We start from the raw sequence: 18,432 nt of genomic DNA, 5'->3' as shown, positions 1-18,432 counted from the left end.
TCTCTCTCTCTCTCTCTCTCTCTCTCTCTCTCTCTCTCTTTCTCTCTTCCTCTCTCTTTCTTTCTCTTTCTTCCTTCCACCCTAACTCCCCCTTGATTTTCCTGTCAAGCCATTTTCTCCTTTTCTTTCAACCAGAATGATTTTTCCCCTTTTTTTCTTTCTCCCTAAATTTACTTCACAGCAGATTGTCTTGTAGTAAATCACCAAAAACCCAAATAGCACTAAAGCATTCTGATACAACATTAGCATTTGCTTAACAAGCTCAAGATAAACATTAAACAAAGAACTGCATTTCTTTATTAGAGGCTGCAAGATACATAATCCATGAGCACAAGAAACATGGGACCCAGTGGATATGCAGATGTGTGTTATTTCATTGGCGCTGGGCGGCCTTGTTAGAAAAGGTTTTCATCTGAAGGCTTGGGGGTGGATAGTTGACTGTCCCTGGTGGGGCTGTAACTAGATACAGAGACTGTTGCAGGCTAGGCTGGGCTCCCTGGTGGATGTGCTGATTGGACAGCCTGAGGAAAACTTGGGAAGCATCAGGAAGTGAACTCAATCACCTTGGGGATGATAGGGTAGAACCAGATGAAGGCATTTGACTTCTTTTGTAACTCCCACTAAGGACAGATTGCCAGTGCGATCCAACCTCCATAACTGCAAATCAGGCCCTTTCCCCTATGCCGATTTCATTAGAATGGCCAGCATGGTGCAAAGAGGAAAAAAAAAAAAGGTTAGACACAGTAATTTTACAGGCAGGCGGGTACAAAAAAAATCTGCATAATTAAGCAGTCAAGGCTGCTAATAGGGGAGTTTATATGCTCTGGGACCAGGCAAGGGCAGCACATATGGATATAGCACTGGATATTAAATCTACGGCATGCAGACTTACTTCAGGGCCCTTAGAGAAAAGGCTAATTATAGAGAGAGGAATTGTGTTTACTGGTCTGTCTTGGGCAAAGATGGTGAAAGAAGTGCAACCAAGTTTTGCAGTTAGACATGAACAGGCTGTTAATAGAGATATCAAAATATGTGCTGGTGGTTGTTTCCTATCTAATCAACAGGAAATTCTAGATTCAGAGAGGTCCACCCCCACCCCCACCCCCACCCCCACCTTCAAGTAAAGGCAAAACCCATAGAGCAGCAGAAGTGCAAGCGTATTGTCAAAATACACAAGATGTGAATGTGTTCATTATTCAATTGCTACAATTTAATCTCAGCCACGCACTTTATCATCAATAAATTACATTTAGCAGTTTATCTTGGTTTAGTTATTTCTGTTTTAAAATGTCAGTGCTTCTGGGTATAAGCTCAAAGTCAGCATTTAAACATAAATGGGTGTTCTGAGTGGAAGTTTCAGAGGGCAGGGCTGAGCCTTTGGAGAAGGGGTATGTTTATGTAACCAGCCCCCCAACGAGGCGGCTATTGACATTTTATAATGCTGATCCAAGGCAAAGAGAAGACCCCCACTCACCACCCCGAGGGCTTCTCAGCCAAGGGCTCCCTAATAAATGTCTTACACAGTTGCTGGGATGAATTCTTCAGATTATTAGAGATTTATTTCTTGTATCTTTCAGTCATTTGTTTATGAATTGATCTATGAATGAAAGATGTTTGTAAGAAATAGGAACCTCCCTCCCCACCCATATTCTCCATTGGTTAAGGGAGGGGCCTTTTGCAATTTCTTTTCCAGAGAAGGGGGGTTGACTGAGTACTGTGTGTGTACCAAGACAAACATGGCTGTTTCCAGGGAGCATAGCCTCATGCATTTTCCATTTGATGGGTTATAGTCTGGAGCCTTTTGTCCTTTAGGGTTGCTTTCCATGTGTTTCTTCTAGGTTAGCCTAATTGTAGATATGCTACAAGGGCTCAGTCTATTTGCAAACCCAATCTGCATTCCATTACTGTCCCCAGAATAGGAGGGACAGAGTAGAATCCCATTGTCTCATCACAAGATGCACTAAAACCTCAGGCTTACAAAAGCAAACAACATCTGAGCAACCAGATATCAGGTCAGGTTTTTCTAACATCTGTGCTTCTCTTAGAGGCAGGGATTTCAGTGCTAATGAGAGACCCCAGTCTATGCCCTAGAAGAATACAGTTGTGAAGGCTAATGATCAGGCAGTCAGTCCTTTATGCAAAGGGAAAGAGTCTTTGTGGCAGGAAGGGTTCTGCCCACCCTATCCTTAGAGGACCCCATGTCTTCTCCACAGGGTTCCCTAGATGACCCCGGTGTTAGTTTCACTGAGAACAGCCGGTCAAGTCTTACAGCAGGTGGTTAGCAGTACTAGATTCTTAAGGGGCTAGAGCAATGAAAATCCTCAACAGAAAGATAAGAATGAGAAGTTTTAATATTTTCCTTTGAAAGATAGATATATTACACAATATTTTTAAAAAAAGACTCTTATTATATGCTTATTCTACCCTCTCTCTACCTCCAATAACTGATGAGATAATTAACTTTTGGACTCACTAATCCCCAGAATGTCCTAACTCTATGAATTCCAGGCATCATCTATCTGACATATGGGGTTTAATAAAGAACTCCATTCTAAGGAAAGAGAACCTCTGATTGCAGGGAGAATCATTGGGAATGTATGGATTACATGAAGTAAGGTGGAACAACAACATTTTTTGTCAGGATCTTTCCCTTAAGCTTCAAGCTACGTGTCATTTCTCTCCACCCGCCCCTTCCTTATTAATTACCTGTTTTATAATCTAGGGGCATATCAGAAAATAAAGCCAAGAGTGAAGACTGATAGGGAAGCAAGTAAAAGAGTCAGTCTAGCAACCTACTGGAGAAGAGTGATGCTGAATCTCTCCAGTGAGACAAAAGAATACTACTGGGGTTCTCTTTGTCATTGAGTTCAATGTAAAGCCAAAAGGGCAGCACTACCCTCTAGGAAAGTATCGTGGTTAGGATGGGCATTGATACAGAGTGGTAAGTAGTTAAACCTAGATTTCATAGAATTGAATCAAGCTTAGTTTGTAGGATTGAGGGGCCATGCCATATTTAGAACTTAGGGTTCATACTGTGGAATTATGATTTTATGTTAACCAGTATGATATGTACACATATCATATCAATATTGATTATATAAAAATCATAATTCCACACTTCTAAGCTGAAATCAGGTTTTAAATTCGGTCTACCTCCTCATTTTTATGAAGGAAGGAGGGAAAAACCTGGGCCAGTACCCTTTTAGAAAGCATTCTCTATTCTCTGTCTTTCAAATATGCCGCCAGACTTCCTGCCTCTCTTGCTTTTACTCACGAGATTCCTTACTCCTGGACCTTGTCTTCTTCACTTGTTAAATTCTTAACCATCCTTTAGAGCCTGACAAATATTATGCCATCCTGGAGCCCTCCCTGATCTTCCCCTCAGACCTTCCACTTCAGAATAAACATAGCAACATTATGTTTTGCAGTAGAGTATTTTGCATTTATTATGCCATAGGAATCAATTATCTGTCAATTATCAATCAATCATTTTCCTACTAGGCTACAAATTATGAGCTTTATCTTATCCAATTCGTGTTTTCTCTCCCAACACCTAATACAGTACTTTGCACACAGTAGATACTTAATAAATGCTCGTTGAATGGGGTGGATGAATGCATGAATCCCCTAGAAGCTTCAGGAACTTTATAATGCTAGATTCTCTATTTTTTTATTCTTTGATTAGATTGTGTCAAGGAAAAGTTATTCAATATCACTGAATAAAAACACACATCAGTTGTAATATTCAACAATAGCAGCAGCCTCCAAAATTGAATTTTATTGTTATCTTCCCTTACTGCCCCTACCCTGTCTTCTTTTGCTATGAACTAGAACAGTACTTCATGCCTCTCCTCTTTTCTCCCCCTCCTTCCTGTACCCCTCTTCTCTATATTCTTCTCTATCCAGCTCTCTCATCATTGCCTAAGGGAAGAAACCACTATAGGGACTGGATTAGCAATTGGTAATGGCATGGCAGAGGCAAACAGAGTCTACTGGGAGGAGACCTAATCTTTTTATTGAAAATTTTCAGAGGGCAGATGTAAGCACTCTTTCAGAGGAGCTAAAAGATTCTGGTGAATGTTATCTGACAAAATGTTGTCCACACTAGAATTTTCTGTCACTTCTAAGTTCCACCACCCCCAAAAGTCTCTGAACTCATTTTCCCTACAATCCCAACCAGACATTTACCAGGAGAGCATATTCCATTTAAAAGCTGAACTCCCTGGCCAGCCTTTCCACCCTTACCTACTTTACCAGTTCCATCACCTTTACCATCTGTTGCTGGGGCACTGCCACAAAGGAGGGAGTTCTCAGAAGTGGGTGATTTACCAGCATAAACATCTTGAGAGTATTGTTTTTGAAGTAACTTTATAGTTACCATATGTCTGGATTTTCTCATAAATGTCTGGGTTAAGTTAAAAACTTAACAAAACTTCTGATTGTGCCCAAATAAGTCCCACTTGTCCCAAAACCCAACCAAAGTTGCCGACAATGTTGATGATCCTTGAGGTTCCTGGGAGCAAAGAGAAGTCAGAATGTCATTGTTCTACCTCTTTCAACCTCTTCCTTCTCTTCCTTGAATGGCCCCCAAAATTCTGCTGCACAATCCCAGCGTAAGGAGCGGGCCACTCCCAAGCTAGCAGGGCCCCTCCCTTCTCTGGCTCTTAGAGCTAGAGGCCTCGAACCATCATTGGGGTGGTTTTCTGTGGTTTGATTTACTGGAAGAATAAAATAATTTATGGAGGAAGAAATAAAGCTTTCCTTTTCTCCACTATAGAGTTCCTATAAATGCCAAGGTCCTTACCTAGGATTTCACTGCCAGTCTAAGTGCCTCATGACATAAGGTCTCCCTTTCTCTCCTCCTCCCTCTTTTTCTTGACCAGACTGACATGAGAAACAAAAATTGTGGAGACGAAGGACACTTAAAGGAAAGAAATCATGAAATGATTGCTTCAAAGACAGAGAAATGATCATGCTATATATAAGAAACTTTTTGGACAGTGATACAAATATTGTTTTCTTTCAGTTTGAGAAAAACTAAGGATGTGAATAGTGATGGAAGAACTAAGCTGACTATGACATTTTTGCAAAGCAAAAGACCCAGTCTTACCTAGTAGTTCCATCTCCTCCATGAAGCATCTTCTGATCTCTCTAGCAGAGAATATTGTCTCTCTCCTCAATGTCTTCTAGAGCACTTTGTCCAGGTCATTGTCCAAATCACTCCCTACCTTGTATTATACCAATCTGTGTGCATGTCATTTTTCTTCCAAGTTACACCTAAGCTCTTTGAGAATGGTGGTTATTTTGTTGTTGGCTTTGTGAGCAAGATGGGTGGTCATAAGGTCATAGATTTAGAGCAAGAAGAGACTTTATAGGCCATCAAATCCAATTCCCTCATTTTACAAATGAAGGAATTAAAGCCCACAGGGATTAAATTTTTTGCCTAGGGTTACACTGCTACTAAGTATGTGAAGCAGGATATGAACCAAGGTCTTCCCAACTCCAGGTCACAATCCCTAGCCAGGAGGTCCTGTTATCTCTCCCTAACTTGACAAATGTTTGCTGAGTTGAATTGAGTCACATTATCATGTCCACCAGGAAATGTTCCTCCCTCCCGGGAAGCAATGTTAGGGGCAGTAAAAAAAATTAACAGAAAGCCCTCCAATGATGGGCAGGAACTCAGAGGGGTTTTCTTACCTTATAAACTTATCTCAATATGTTCCAAAATGGGGAGCTGACTATTGGATTTTGGAGTTCTACTCAGTACTAAAATGTAAGCAACGAGTAAGTGTGTTTAATTGCATTTGTGACCTGTTTTCTGTGTCTGTTTAGGAGGGCAAGGATGGTAAGAGAGAGCATACAGTAGATGCATTTTTCTGCCAGAGTGGAACTTTACAATTGTACCAGGGGACCTTTTTGTAATGTTTGTAATGTGCTGCTATTGTGATTTAGGAAAGAAAAATGCTACTGCTGGGCTTTATTTTCAGCAGATTTTTTTTAAACATCAATTAATGCAATCAAACATAGTACAGGGAAATCTAACTTTTTATTTACATTTCTGGGGGCCAGGGAAGGTTTGTTTGTTTTTGTTAACTCCAATCATTTGAACAGCACACTATATGGTTTTCTTGGTATTTTCTAAATCGACCCAGTAAGTTATGTTCAACAGATTATGTGAGCCTCTCCACATGACAAGGAGGAGAACACAGCTTCACAACTGGTACAATTCGTTGGAAAATAAATGCCTATGCCTTGTTGTTCCGCAGAGTTTAAAAATATTTACTTTTTTGTTGTTTGTTTTAACGGATTTAGCTAATAAAGAGAACTGTATTGGTTTCCACACACAAATCTCAAGAAGTTGGAATTTGTTATTACTTGTGTGAATCAGTCAGAATTTTGATTGCCAAGTTTTTGACTGAAGCTTGGTGTATTCTAGAACAATAATCCCCCAAATTTAGTATCATATTTTCCTTATTAAAGCCTTAGGAGGAATCTAAAATAAAACCACAGAAGTTAATTGCGAAGAGTCAAAGCTGAATTCCTTTTTTGTTAATTTTTTCCCTTTGTAGCTGTTTACTTACTTGAGGCAAATCTTGTAAAGTTAGTATACAGTGAGGACATCTTGGCAATTGATGCCATCTTTCCCAATTACATGGTTTGGGTTTCTCAGAAATGATAGCTCACTGGCAACTTCAGGCTGGAGATTGATCACCTAACCCAAATTTCATTCAGATGTTGCTTATCATTTGTGCCACTAAGAATTTTGGTTCTAGTATCACCTTTGCTACTTATTAGCCGTGATGCTTAAGTTATTTAACTTCTCTGAACCCCCATTTTATTTTCAAAATGAGTCTAAATGCCCTACTTAACCTCACAGTTTTATTGGGAAGATCAAATGAATATGTTAGTAAAAGTACTTTACAAAATATTACATATTAAACAGATGTAAGCTATTTACCAGCATCATCATTATTATTAAAAGGGAGAGAATGAAAAACCTGAACATATTAATAGTCTTAGCAATGATCAGAGCTTCCTTAATACCTTATTATGGACTTGAAGCAGAGGGGAGCTAAAGAGACAGAGAAAGAGAGATTGGAGACAGGTGGAAGAGAAATAAAGAGAGATTGGAAAAGGGAGAAGAGGGAGAGAGATGGAAACAGAGAGACAGAAAGAGAGACTTGAGTTATATAGACTCTTACTTCAGCCTCTAGTTCTTACAACTTGCCTTGGCTCAGGGTGTAAACTGCAACTGATGAGGTAATATCTAGGCATAACTGGGTGAGTTAAGGCCACAGTGACAGCTCATATTTGGAATTTCCCTGCTATTATCACTTTAAGACAGACCTTTGCAATTTGTTTTCTAAAGCATGCAATAACGTGAAAGGAAAGATTCCTAGAAGAATGACTAGTTGTTATGTACCCAGATCATGATGTCAAATCAAGTTTTGCACATTCATCGATTTGGGATATTTGTATGTTCTATTATTTAATTCTAGCCAAATACCTTACATTTTATTTTTTGGCAAACTGTGATTTTTAAAAAGTTATTATGGCCGTATGCTTGCTGTCTTGGGGCAGGTGGGTAGGGGAGAGACGGAGAGAAACTTTGTAACTTAAAATCTTGTGTAGATGAATGTTGAAAACTAAAAATAAATAAATTGGAAGAAATTAAGTTGAAAAAAGTTATTATGGCCAATATTCAATTAAGGACATTGTCCCTTCCTATTCCAGATCATTTTTTTTAGTAGAACTGGTCGTTTCTTCTGTATGATTTTTTAAGGAATAATAAAATTGAAAACAAACATAAATAGGTAATCATCATTATTTCTTTCTTCGGAGAACCACAGGGTTAAAGCTACTTTGCACATAACATTTCATACAAATGTATTCCTTGTGGGGATTCTTTAAAATACCAATAGAAGTATAAAATAGAGGACATAGCGGTTAGAGAGCAAGCCCTGGGAGTAAGGAAGATGGCGGGTCAAAGTTGTGCTTTTATTAAACTTGCCTTTGCCTTGCTGTGTGAACCTAGGCAAGTAACAACCTCTCAGGGCCCCAGGAAACTCTAAGATTATAAATTGTAGAATAGCTGCTGATGTGTGTTGGTAGGTAGAAATTCATCACAAGTGGGAATCCCCCAGTAAAATCACAGGTCTACACCACCAACCTCTCTCCCCGCTGCCCCTGAAAAACAAACAAGCAAACAAACAATACGCAGATCTGTATAATCATAAAAGGTCTGTACCACTTTGAGAAACATCAGCTCCAGGTGCCATCACTCTACTTTTCTTTGTTTTAATTTCTAAGGTACTTTTCTTTGGTTTAAGAGTCAGAACTGGTTGGCTTCAGTTCTTCCGATCAATGTAAATTCTCCTCCTATCTAACACAATATACCACCCCACAGAGTTATGTCAAATGGTCTACATTAGTATTACAGTCACATGATCTGGGGTCTAGAAGTAGCTCTTCTATTACCAAGCTGTGTGATCATTTTACTTAACTTATCTGGGCCTCAGTTTCTGGACCTATAAAATGAGGGGATTGGACCAGATGGTCTCCATAGGCTGAAATTCTTTGAGTCTAGGAAGTCTTAAAAATCTTCATGCTAATCTCTGCCCTTCAGAAGTAAAACACTGATTAGTATTTTTTTTTTTGCATTGATTGTTTTTTTAAACAGGAACCATAGGAAGTCAACTTCATAGCTAGAATACACATTCTTTTCTTTACCACCACCAACAAAAAACTAACAGGTAGCCTGAATGTGACTGTTGCTCTCAGAAAGTAGGTGATAAAAATAGCAATTTATATATGACTTAGAAATCTGCAACGTCTCTTTCTCACTGTGACCCTGTAAGATATGTAGCATGTGCATCCAAATTTTATAGATGAGGAAATTTATACAACTAAGTAAATATTTGAGGAGAAATTCCATTGTAGTTCTCCTGACTCCCCAAACCAAGGTTCTGTCCATTCAGATGCACTGTCTTTCAGTCAAGAACAGTGACACCTTGGGATTCTACTTTAATGTTTCTTTACAATACTGTTTTTGTAAGTGATGCAGGGGGAAAGAAGTAAGCATTTATTTAGTACCTACTATATGCCAGGTTCTATGCTAAGTACTTTACAAATATAATTAATCCTTATAACAACCTGGTGAGGCAAGTGCTGCTTTGATCTCCATTTTCCATTTGAGAAAACTGAGGCAGACAGAGGTTAAGTGACTTGTCAGTGTCTCACAGCCAGTAAGTGACATAGGCCAAATTTGAACTCAGGTTCTCATGATCCCAGGACCAGCTTTCTATTTATTCAACTACCTAGCTGTCTTCTTTATATACTGGAAACAACTATGGGTTTGGGTTCAGAGGATCAGAGTTTGAATCTCAGCTCTGGTATTTATTATCTGTGTGACCTAGTTCAAGTCAATTAACTTCTCTCAGTCTCAATTTCCAGATCTTTAATATGAAGAAATTTGGACTAGATGCAATCCTTGCACATCTAAGAACCTTGGTTGTAGAACTAAAAGCAATGTACACAATGTATGTGGGGGTATGGGTGGGGGTGAGGTGCTGACATTGGGCCTTTTTATACATGAGATAATGAATACTGATGAATACTTGACTTTATTTTAATAGAGTTTCTTCTTTCACTAGGAAATATGACATCTTCATTATATTGCCAAAATATATGATATATAAAATTTGAAATAGAATCTTAAGTAAATTGGTTCAGGTTTTGGGAAAATTGTTATAAATTTCAGGCATTAAACATTTATTGTGCCCAAAGTATCTTTATAATTTGGCATTCTGGCCTTAGAAATGATTTATAGTTTTGCAGAAGGTAAAAAACATGGAATAAATGACAAAGTCATTCTCTTCAATTTTTGTATTTTGTTCTCCCTTAAACAAAATACTTGTCTAACTGACTCCTGGTTTTTATCAGGCCCATTCATCATCTTTGATTTTCTGTTTTGAGTGGGGTGGGGGGACACCCAGAAACATCAATGCCTGCCCACTTCAATCCTAAACCAGATTGTAATGAGTATAAAGATCTTCCATACCAAACATGCACCTTTTGTTGTGTTCTCTCACATGTGCTGCTGAATCATTCTCTAGTACTGCCTCCTGTTGGCAGCAAGCAGGGATAGATAGATAGATAGAGATGACCTTGTGGTGATATGCTCAATGCCCCCCCATCTATGGCAGCATGTAATGTTTGTATTAATTGGCCTGCCCAGAATGTCTCCTGAGAAGGAAACATAGCTGGCTCGAATTTTTTTTTTTCTCCCAATTTCAAGTTACCCTAGTGGTCACCTCTCTGATAAGTTTGGAATTTCTGGAGCAGTTAATGTGCTTTCCCAAATGCCTGACTTACCACATCAAGGTGTGGCTTCATCACAAGCACAGATAAGTTTTCTGTCTGTCCTAGGGAGACTACAGCCCAAGAATCAGACTTTTTCCTTTCTTTTTTTTTTAAGCACCTAAAATTAATCTCCTAGGGTCAAAAAGCATGAGCCCAGCTGCCACCTGGTTCCACAGAATGCATTTAACCAAAGAAGGGGGTTATTGCAATTCATTGAAAAAAATCCTGTGAGCCTTGCTGGCTGGAAACTCCTCCTTCATTGCCAGCCGTGTACTGTGTAACACCATGGTTGGATTAGCTGTCCAAATCAAGGGCTGCACATAGCATAAGGTTTCAAGAACTTGTGAAATACCTGGAATAGGGGGGGGGAAAGGTCCCTGTAGAAATCTTCTACTGAAGGGATGCTTTTCTAATAGCTGAGGGAAGTTAGGATGACAGCTGTCCCTGGATCACAGAGGTTCCAGAGCATGGTTCTCAGGGAGAAAAGAGGCAGGGGATTTGGAAACTAACCTCACATGCCAATGGGGGAATAAATGAAAAGACAACTTTTGTTTTCTTTAAACTCTTAACTCACATAATGAAATAATGAAAAACCAAAGTGAAAAAAAAATCTTGTAAGTGAAGATTTTGAGTGGCAATATTAAGGATGTAGTAGAAGGAACATGAGTCCATGAATCTGGAAGCCTAGGTTCTAATCCTATCTCTCAGACTAATTAGTTGTATCGCCTTGGGCCAATCCCTCACCTCTCTAGACCTCACTTTCCTCATGAATAAAGTGACTAGGGTGGATTAGAAGACCTCCAAGGTCCCTTTGAGCCCTAAAATTCTGTGACTTGATAGAAGCCAAGATGACTCCTTTTTCCCTTGAAATATTTCCCCTTGACATTTCTCAATTTTTTTTTCCCTTCTGCGTTTTAAATTAAAAAGAAAAACACTGTGGGATCTTTGAAAACATTTAACCCAACAAATGCCATTTTGTAAGGTATTTATTAGAATAGTTCTCAGTAAGAGGGTAATGCCACATAGCGGTCAGCCAAACCTCTTGTGCTATTGCAGTCATGTTTCTCATATCATATTTCAGATTTCCTCCGAGCATTCGAAGTGTTATTTGGTTTTGGAGTGATGTTAATCACCATATAGTAGTTCTATGTCATCCTACATTTTTCTTTGAGTCTAAAAGCTTAATCCAAAATATACAAAGAAAGATGAGACAGGACATGGGCTCATACATTGTAATTGTACATTTATTTTTCTCTTAACTGTGTTGTTGCAGTTTTTTCCTCTGCTAATATATTTTGACACCTTATAGTTGTAACCTGCTGTTCTCTTTAATTGCTTATTGTTATTAATTATATAGCAGTAACATAGTTGGCTGCTTGAGCCACTTGGCTGTAAAAAACTGCATTTATCATTATTGCCATTGGAGCTACTGAAATTTGCCAGCATTCTGTCCAGAGATGAATGTTTCTGAGCTTACATCCAGTAAAATTTTGAGCATGGATCCAATCCTTAAGTTTTTCCATTCTGCTGCTCCTATTTGCCTTCTCTGCTTTGTGGGTCTCTCCTTTTCTCATCTTTTATGTAACTTTTTTTGCCCCTTTCTCATTAATAACTAGCTTTTAAAATTTTCCTTCTCATTTTAACCTCTTCTTTTTCTTAAACTTGACATATTCTTCCCATTGCTCTCATCTTTTTTTTGACAACCTTTGACAACTTTACCAAATCCCCTTTCTTTCCTTCACTCTTCCTTATTTTCTATGCATATTTTTTTATCTCCATTTTTTTATCATTTCATTCTATCTCATCATACTGATTAGATTTTATATTTTCTAACTTGGAAGGGGAATGAATCTTGAAAACTCTTCATAGTCAGTAGTAGCTATAAAACTTTCAAGGTATGAATAAAAATAGGATAGAATTATTCAGATTCTCAAATTCCATATTTTTCAGTCTCTATAATCTACAGAATGCTATTTTTAATGAGTTCTGGTTATCTTAAAAAAAAAATCCCAAACAAAAGACAACCTATAGTGGATCTCGTGCCAAAAAACCCTTCAGCTCCAGGAACCAGAGCATCCTGACCACAGCCCCCTCCAGCACTTACAGCAAGGACATAACATTAAATTCACTCTAGTTAAGCCAACTTAAATGGAGCTTCCTTAAACCTTCCTAAATAAAACTAGTGACCTTAATTACAATCAAGCAATTTAGAGGTTATGGAGTTCTAACTAGTACTATAGTATATCACTTTAATAATGCACAGGAAATGTCCTCTAATGGGTAGCTTCATTTGGTTAGAACAAAGAATTCTAGTTTAAAAACACATTTCTTATAACATTTTTTAGAATTCTTTCATCTATTTATTTGTTATTTTATTTATTATTTCATCTATTATGCCACTGCTTTTTCTTTCCCTCCAAAGGCTAAAGTCATTTCAGTTGAACCAGAAAAAAGTGAAATATTTATAATTAGGTAATATTTTAATTTGTGCATAACCAGCATGTCATTTTTGTCGTTCTCCATGTTGAAAACAAAGCAGATAAGTCAAAGGTTACCCCTAGAAATTTTGGGTTGCCTTTTTGTATGCTTTGGGTTTTTTGTGGGGGGGGAGTTTTATTTGTTTTGTCTTTCCCTAGCCATCATAGATGTATTCTAAGCTCCAGTTCTGAACCACAATTCCAAATATTTTTCTTTGTTTCAGAACATGTCATCTGTGTATCAATAATTTAAGTTTCTTAGGGGTTGAGGTAGATGACTTCTGAGGCCCTTTCCAACTTTCTGAGTCTATAAGTCTACAATGGTTCTTATAAATAGCACTAGGTCTAGAGATCCCCACCCAGCTTCTCCTATCATTAAACCTGAGGGCATTCAAGGCTCATGTCTTATGAAAGTCCATGCAGGTGAACCACATTCCATTTCTTTGTTTTTATTTCATTCTAAAGCAGAGAAGCAGCCAGCAAGATGTGCTTTACAGCCTTTCAGTATTTGGAGACTTTCTCTTAAGACGAGTGGCTTTGTGCCAGAGAAAGAAGGAGAAGAACAAAAACAAAAAAAAAAAGGAAAGGCCTTGACCCTTGGTCTACACTCAGAACAACCACAACAAAAAGCACCTGATGAGAGTTGTGTATAGTATATAGTGCCAATTGCTAGTCTACTGCTGTGTGGAATTAATATTGACTATTCGACTGTCTCAGTTCTGTGAGATGCTTTCCCAGCAGACCTAACTTTAGAACAGGTTGCATTTGGTTTATGCTGCATGAAATATCCTCTTTCCATTTGACCAATTTGTGTTTTTTTTGTGCAGTACTCGAAGGTAGCTATGCCTGTACTTCCACCAGTGCCGGAAGTCCCAGACGTGGGGGCATTAATAGTAGGTATTTACCATCAAACTAGAGAAAAAGTCATCTGTTCAGATCAAAAGCATGAAAAGTACAGACTTCTGACATGACTTTCTGGAAGGGAAATCATCAGAAAACCATCATTTAAATTACAAGCATAGTTATTGTCACATGTTGTACACAGGTTCTAATAATCTGGGCAAATCTGGGATTTCAGCACACCCATAGACACACCCACACCATTTTTTTCAACATTGTATTCCACATTTACTTTGGATGCAGAACACTTTGTGTTCACATGATGAGACAATATGCTGTTAACTTCTTATTTTGGTCAGAACCAAGCTGGCCCGGGAAGCAATTCCTTTGCATCTACCCTTAGAGCTTATGTTTGTGCCAATGCTTTCAATCAAGTGCTAAAATGGAGCTTAATGGTTAAATGGGTCACATAACAATATGCATTACATATCTGAGTCTCGGAGCATGGGTGATATACAACCTTCTTTCCAAACAACTGGCAAGATCATAGAATTTTAATTTCATTTTCATCACTTGGATGAGAGGCAGCATGGCATAGGGGATAGGGAACCAGTCTGAAATTAGGAAGACCTAGTTTCAAGGTCTGCCTCTGACACATACTAGCTTTGTGATCCTGCATAATTCATTTACTTTCATAATGCTCCAGGCTAGTCTCTTGACTATAAGTTTCAGAGAAGGTGCTAACCTGCATGGGTAGAGGAAGTTTCCTCACCAGGGTGATTCTTAGACTAATGAAACCACAGGTCTAACTCCTATCCATATCCCTTTAATCTCAGCACCATCACTTTCTAGGAGGGTGAGACCTCAGGAGTAGCAAATTATGCATGTCCCATAAATTGGTGGATAACCCCATTGCTCATTTCTTGAACACGCTCTTAGTAGTTAAATGCCCTTTGCCACCCTCCTCTCCTACCAACCACTGTTATTCAATAGACAGGACATTCACTATTTTAAAATCTTGCCTTATTAAATTGAAACATGCTATTTTTCAAAGCTATACTCCAATATCTAATTTGTTAGTTAAAGCTAAAGGACTCTTTTTATCATCATCATCATCGTCATCATTATTATTCCTGCATTAAGAAATTCTATTTTAGCAGAAATTAGAGCAGCATCAAGGTTCACATGGTACAAGGACTTTACTACATGTAGCCAGTGTGAGTGCAGCCAAGCAAAAATGTGAACAGTTGTTGAACTGAAATTCATCCTTTACTTTAGACAGAAATACCATGAAGTTGAAGATGTAGGAGAGTGTCTTTTCCTCACAAGTAGATCTAATTTTTTAAATTGCCCCTAGAGAAATGAATTTCAGCTTTAGTTGGGTCCTATCCCATTAAGAGCCTCTGTACCTCCACTGAGCAACCCTCCTCTACTTGGTGATTTTTCTCTCCATGGGGCAGCACCCAAAATTGAACTTGCCTTTGAGACAGAGGGAAATTTGTAACTGTCATGGGGAATGGAAGAGAGAATATGGAAATGTGTGATATTGTTGGTAATGGTTCTGTCATGGGAACCATAGGACCCATAACTGGGTGGAATATTAGAGATCATTGAGTTCACTACCATCACCTTACATATGGAGAAACTAAGGTCTGACTTACAGGTGACTCTTAGGATCACTCAGCTATTAAGTAGCAAAGCAGAAATTCAAACACAGATTCTCTGACTTCAGATACAGCACTTTCTACTACATAGTCAAAGATGGGACTTTGGGAGTGAAGACAAAGGGAGCAAAGCATCACCTGAGGATGAATACTAGTTGCTGACTTAGCATTTTCTAAGAGCCCTAGATTTCAAACTGCTGTAGATTTGAATTAAAAGTTTGGGGTAGAGGGCGGCTAGGTGTCACAGTGAGTAAAGCGCCGGTCCTGGAGTTGGGAAGACCCGAGTTCGGTTCCGGCCTGAGACACTTAACACCCACACAAAAATACTAGCCGTGAAACCTTGGGCAAGTTACTTAACCCCAATTGCCCTCCTAAAGGCAAAAAAAAAAAAAGTTTGGGGTAGGGTACAGAATGGAGAAAGGAAGAGGAATTGTAGTTGTTTACATCTTCAGCAGACCCAGACAATATCTTTATCTTTCCTCTTCGTTCCACCTGCCATCTCTATGCTCCTCCTTTCTGAAGTCTCTGTTGGTCACCCAAATTGAAGAGCAATCTCATTTTTTATGAATAATATTCTAGTGTTCCCTTTCGAAATAAAAAGAGATCCTCTAGGAAGTATTCTATACAACCAATAGCAGCCATCAAGGAATTGGATGATGTTGCATCTCAGAGAAGCTAAAATACCACATCCTGATGCTCCCATCCTTACCCACCTGGACCCCCCACTGGTTTCCAAGCTGCTGATGTTTATGGGGCTCTAGGCAGCCCCCAGGCTCTTTTAAATCTGCTGGGTACAGTGCAGGCTACCCCAGTTGAATCATTTTCTACCCAAGTCCTGCTGATAGTGAAAAGTCCAAAGCAGGAAATTATAGTGTCAATATTAGAGCCTTTGAATTTAAAAAAAAAAAAGACTCAAAGCAGTTAGTCCTTTGGTATAGTGGCAACAACAACAAATTAAAACAAAACAAAAAATAACAACAAAGTTAAACTCCAAAATGGTGGCTGAGATCAATTCTGACTTCTCCCTTCTCTAGGTCCTTGAAATAGAAGCTGAAGGAAGGTTTGATGGATAAAATGTCCCTTTCCTTTTTTTTCTGGGGTTTGGTGTTTTTTGTTTGTTTGTTTGTTTTTTTGGCTAGACCTGAGAGCTTCCAGTGCTGAGAGTATTGTTTTTAGAAGCTGGTGTTCATTTGAATTGGGGATTACCAGCTCTCATGGCAATGTTCTTACATTCATATTTCATGTCCTGCCATAGCCTATCTTCAAATAATGTACATTATTTCCTGTTTTCTGTGGTATAATCAGAAAAACTTGACAAGTAGCCGAGGTTCCCAGAGAGAGACACTAGAATGAGGTGTTAGTGTCAGTTTTCAGGCACCATCCATTTCCATATGTGATCTTTCAGAAGAATAAGTACAGCACTTTTAAACAGGTGTGAAGGAAAGTTAGCATGCTACCCAGTACCCTCCAACCATTCTTTACTTCGGGGGCTGGAGAAATGCTTCTCTTGTAGCAGGCTTTGAAATCTGAATGAAATTCTCCACTGCTAAATTAGCACCTTTCTGTGTTTATGTTGCAGTTGTGAAATATATGAAGTAGGCTCCTACAACAAGCTACAGTGGTAGGAATGTGGGAACCTAAAAGGAATTTGATGGTTGTGAACATGGCAAATTACGATTTCTCTCCCCCTGCTTTCCAGGGTGAGCCATTGTAGCCGAGGGGTTAGCTTTGTCATCTGTGGCTTTTCTTTGTTGCTTCTCAGACCTCTGGCTTATAAATGTGTGCTCAGGAAATTAACTTAGGGAAGAAGAGAGAAGCACAGTAGAAAGGGGAAAAGAAATTGGTTTAGGGCATAGTTTTCTTATGGAAAGGGAAAAAAATACACAAAGCTAGAGTAGTACACTCTTTGTAACTGGAAAATTACAGCAACTGCAGGCCATCTGATTCCTGTGTTTGGATTCTGAGGGCAGAGTGTACTCCCACTCTGATCAGAGCTTTTAAGTATGGACCTTGCCACATGATGATTTACCAGGAGGGGTTTATATCTTTGGACCTTAGCCTATAGATTTATGCAGTGTAAGAGGCTGAAGGACCCTTCTGGACAGTCTCGGGGGTAACTGAGAGAAAGAGTCCTACTTATAAACCGTTACAAATTGGTCCTCCGTAATGGCTGTAGTGTTGATCAGACAATATAAGGGGGCCCCCAGTGGTTACTGGGATAACAGCTGCATGTAAGTCAACCACTGAACATTTGCTTGTAGCCGCACTAGGTTTTTTTGTTTTTATTGAAGGAAAAGGAGCATAAACATGGGACATACAGTCTGGAGGCTGCTTAAAGGGTTTCTCTTGTTTAAAGCTTATATTGAAATGTCAGTGTCTTCTGTTAAACTAACAATTGCCATGTTGAGCTTGTAACTTGAGTTGTGCGTGAACATCCAAATGGTAACAATTTTATCGGTTTTCCCAGCAATAAAAGTAGCAAATTAGCAGATGTGCAGGCCTAGGTTTCAGAAGTCAGAGGGGTAGAAATAATCTACCCCTTTTTAATTGGCTTTAGAAGAGAGTGGGCTTTTATTCTTACAGTTTCAAGTTTTATAGCTGACTCTCAAGCCTCCTACTAAGGTAATGGATTGCACCTCAATTACATTCTGCCTCTCTCCATTGAAACATTTAATATTTGAGTAAATATTTACATTGCTATCAACCTCTTCTATGTAGAATTGATTCCTGTTTACATTTATGTACAAATGTATCACCTGAGTGAGGATTAACAAACGGAAATAATTAACTTAGCTGAGATTTCTACATGCAGACAGTAAAATAATTTCTCAGTTATGTCAAAATCATCTTCTGTTATAGCTTAAAGTGGATACCCATGGAAAGGCAGTTAAGACCTCCTGTTCATAATCTGTGGCAGTTGTTTGGTTCTAGTTTCACTTATGTGGGTATTAAATCATAAGATCACAGGATTTTAGATTTGGTAGGAATGTTAGCGATCAAGTCTAATTCCTGCCCCCATTTTTGGACTATATATACAATTCTACACACACACACACACACACACACACACACACACACACACACACACA

The 18,432-nt window shown here is 38.8% G+C and overlaps 1 protein-coding gene across 8 annotated transcripts in view; it reads left to right on the top strand.

Annotated features, from left to right (window-relative positions):
- ZNF521 (zinc finger protein 521) overlaps positions 1–18,432 on the top strand; it is a 355,179-nt gene that overhangs the window by 293,089 nt on the left and 43,658 nt on the right. For 6 of the 8 annotated variants that reach the window (XM_069099829.1, XM_069099828.1, XM_069099825.1 and 3 more), the window contains one exon: positions 13,667–13,732. The exons of the other annotated variants lie outside the window; for them this stretch is intronic. In XM_069099829.1, coding sequence (XP_068955930.1) covers positions 13,667–13,732 — 66 coding nt within the window. The remainder of the gene's footprint in view (positions 1–13,666; positions 13,733–18,432) is intronic. 8 annotated transcript variants of the gene reach the window in all.

Source organism: Petaurus breviceps, unplaced genomic scaffold (genome assembly GCF_028583685.1).
Source record: "Petaurus breviceps papuanus isolate PSGF00001 unplaced genomic scaffold, PetGlider_PUasm1.0 38, whole genome shotgun sequence".
Classification (NCBI taxonomy): domain Eukaryota; kingdom Metazoa; phylum Chordata; class Mammalia; order Diprotodontia; family Petauridae; genus Petaurus; species Petaurus breviceps.
The sequence above is the reverse complement of the archived record's forward strand: the minus strand, read 5'-3'. Positions and strand labels throughout refer to the sequence as shown.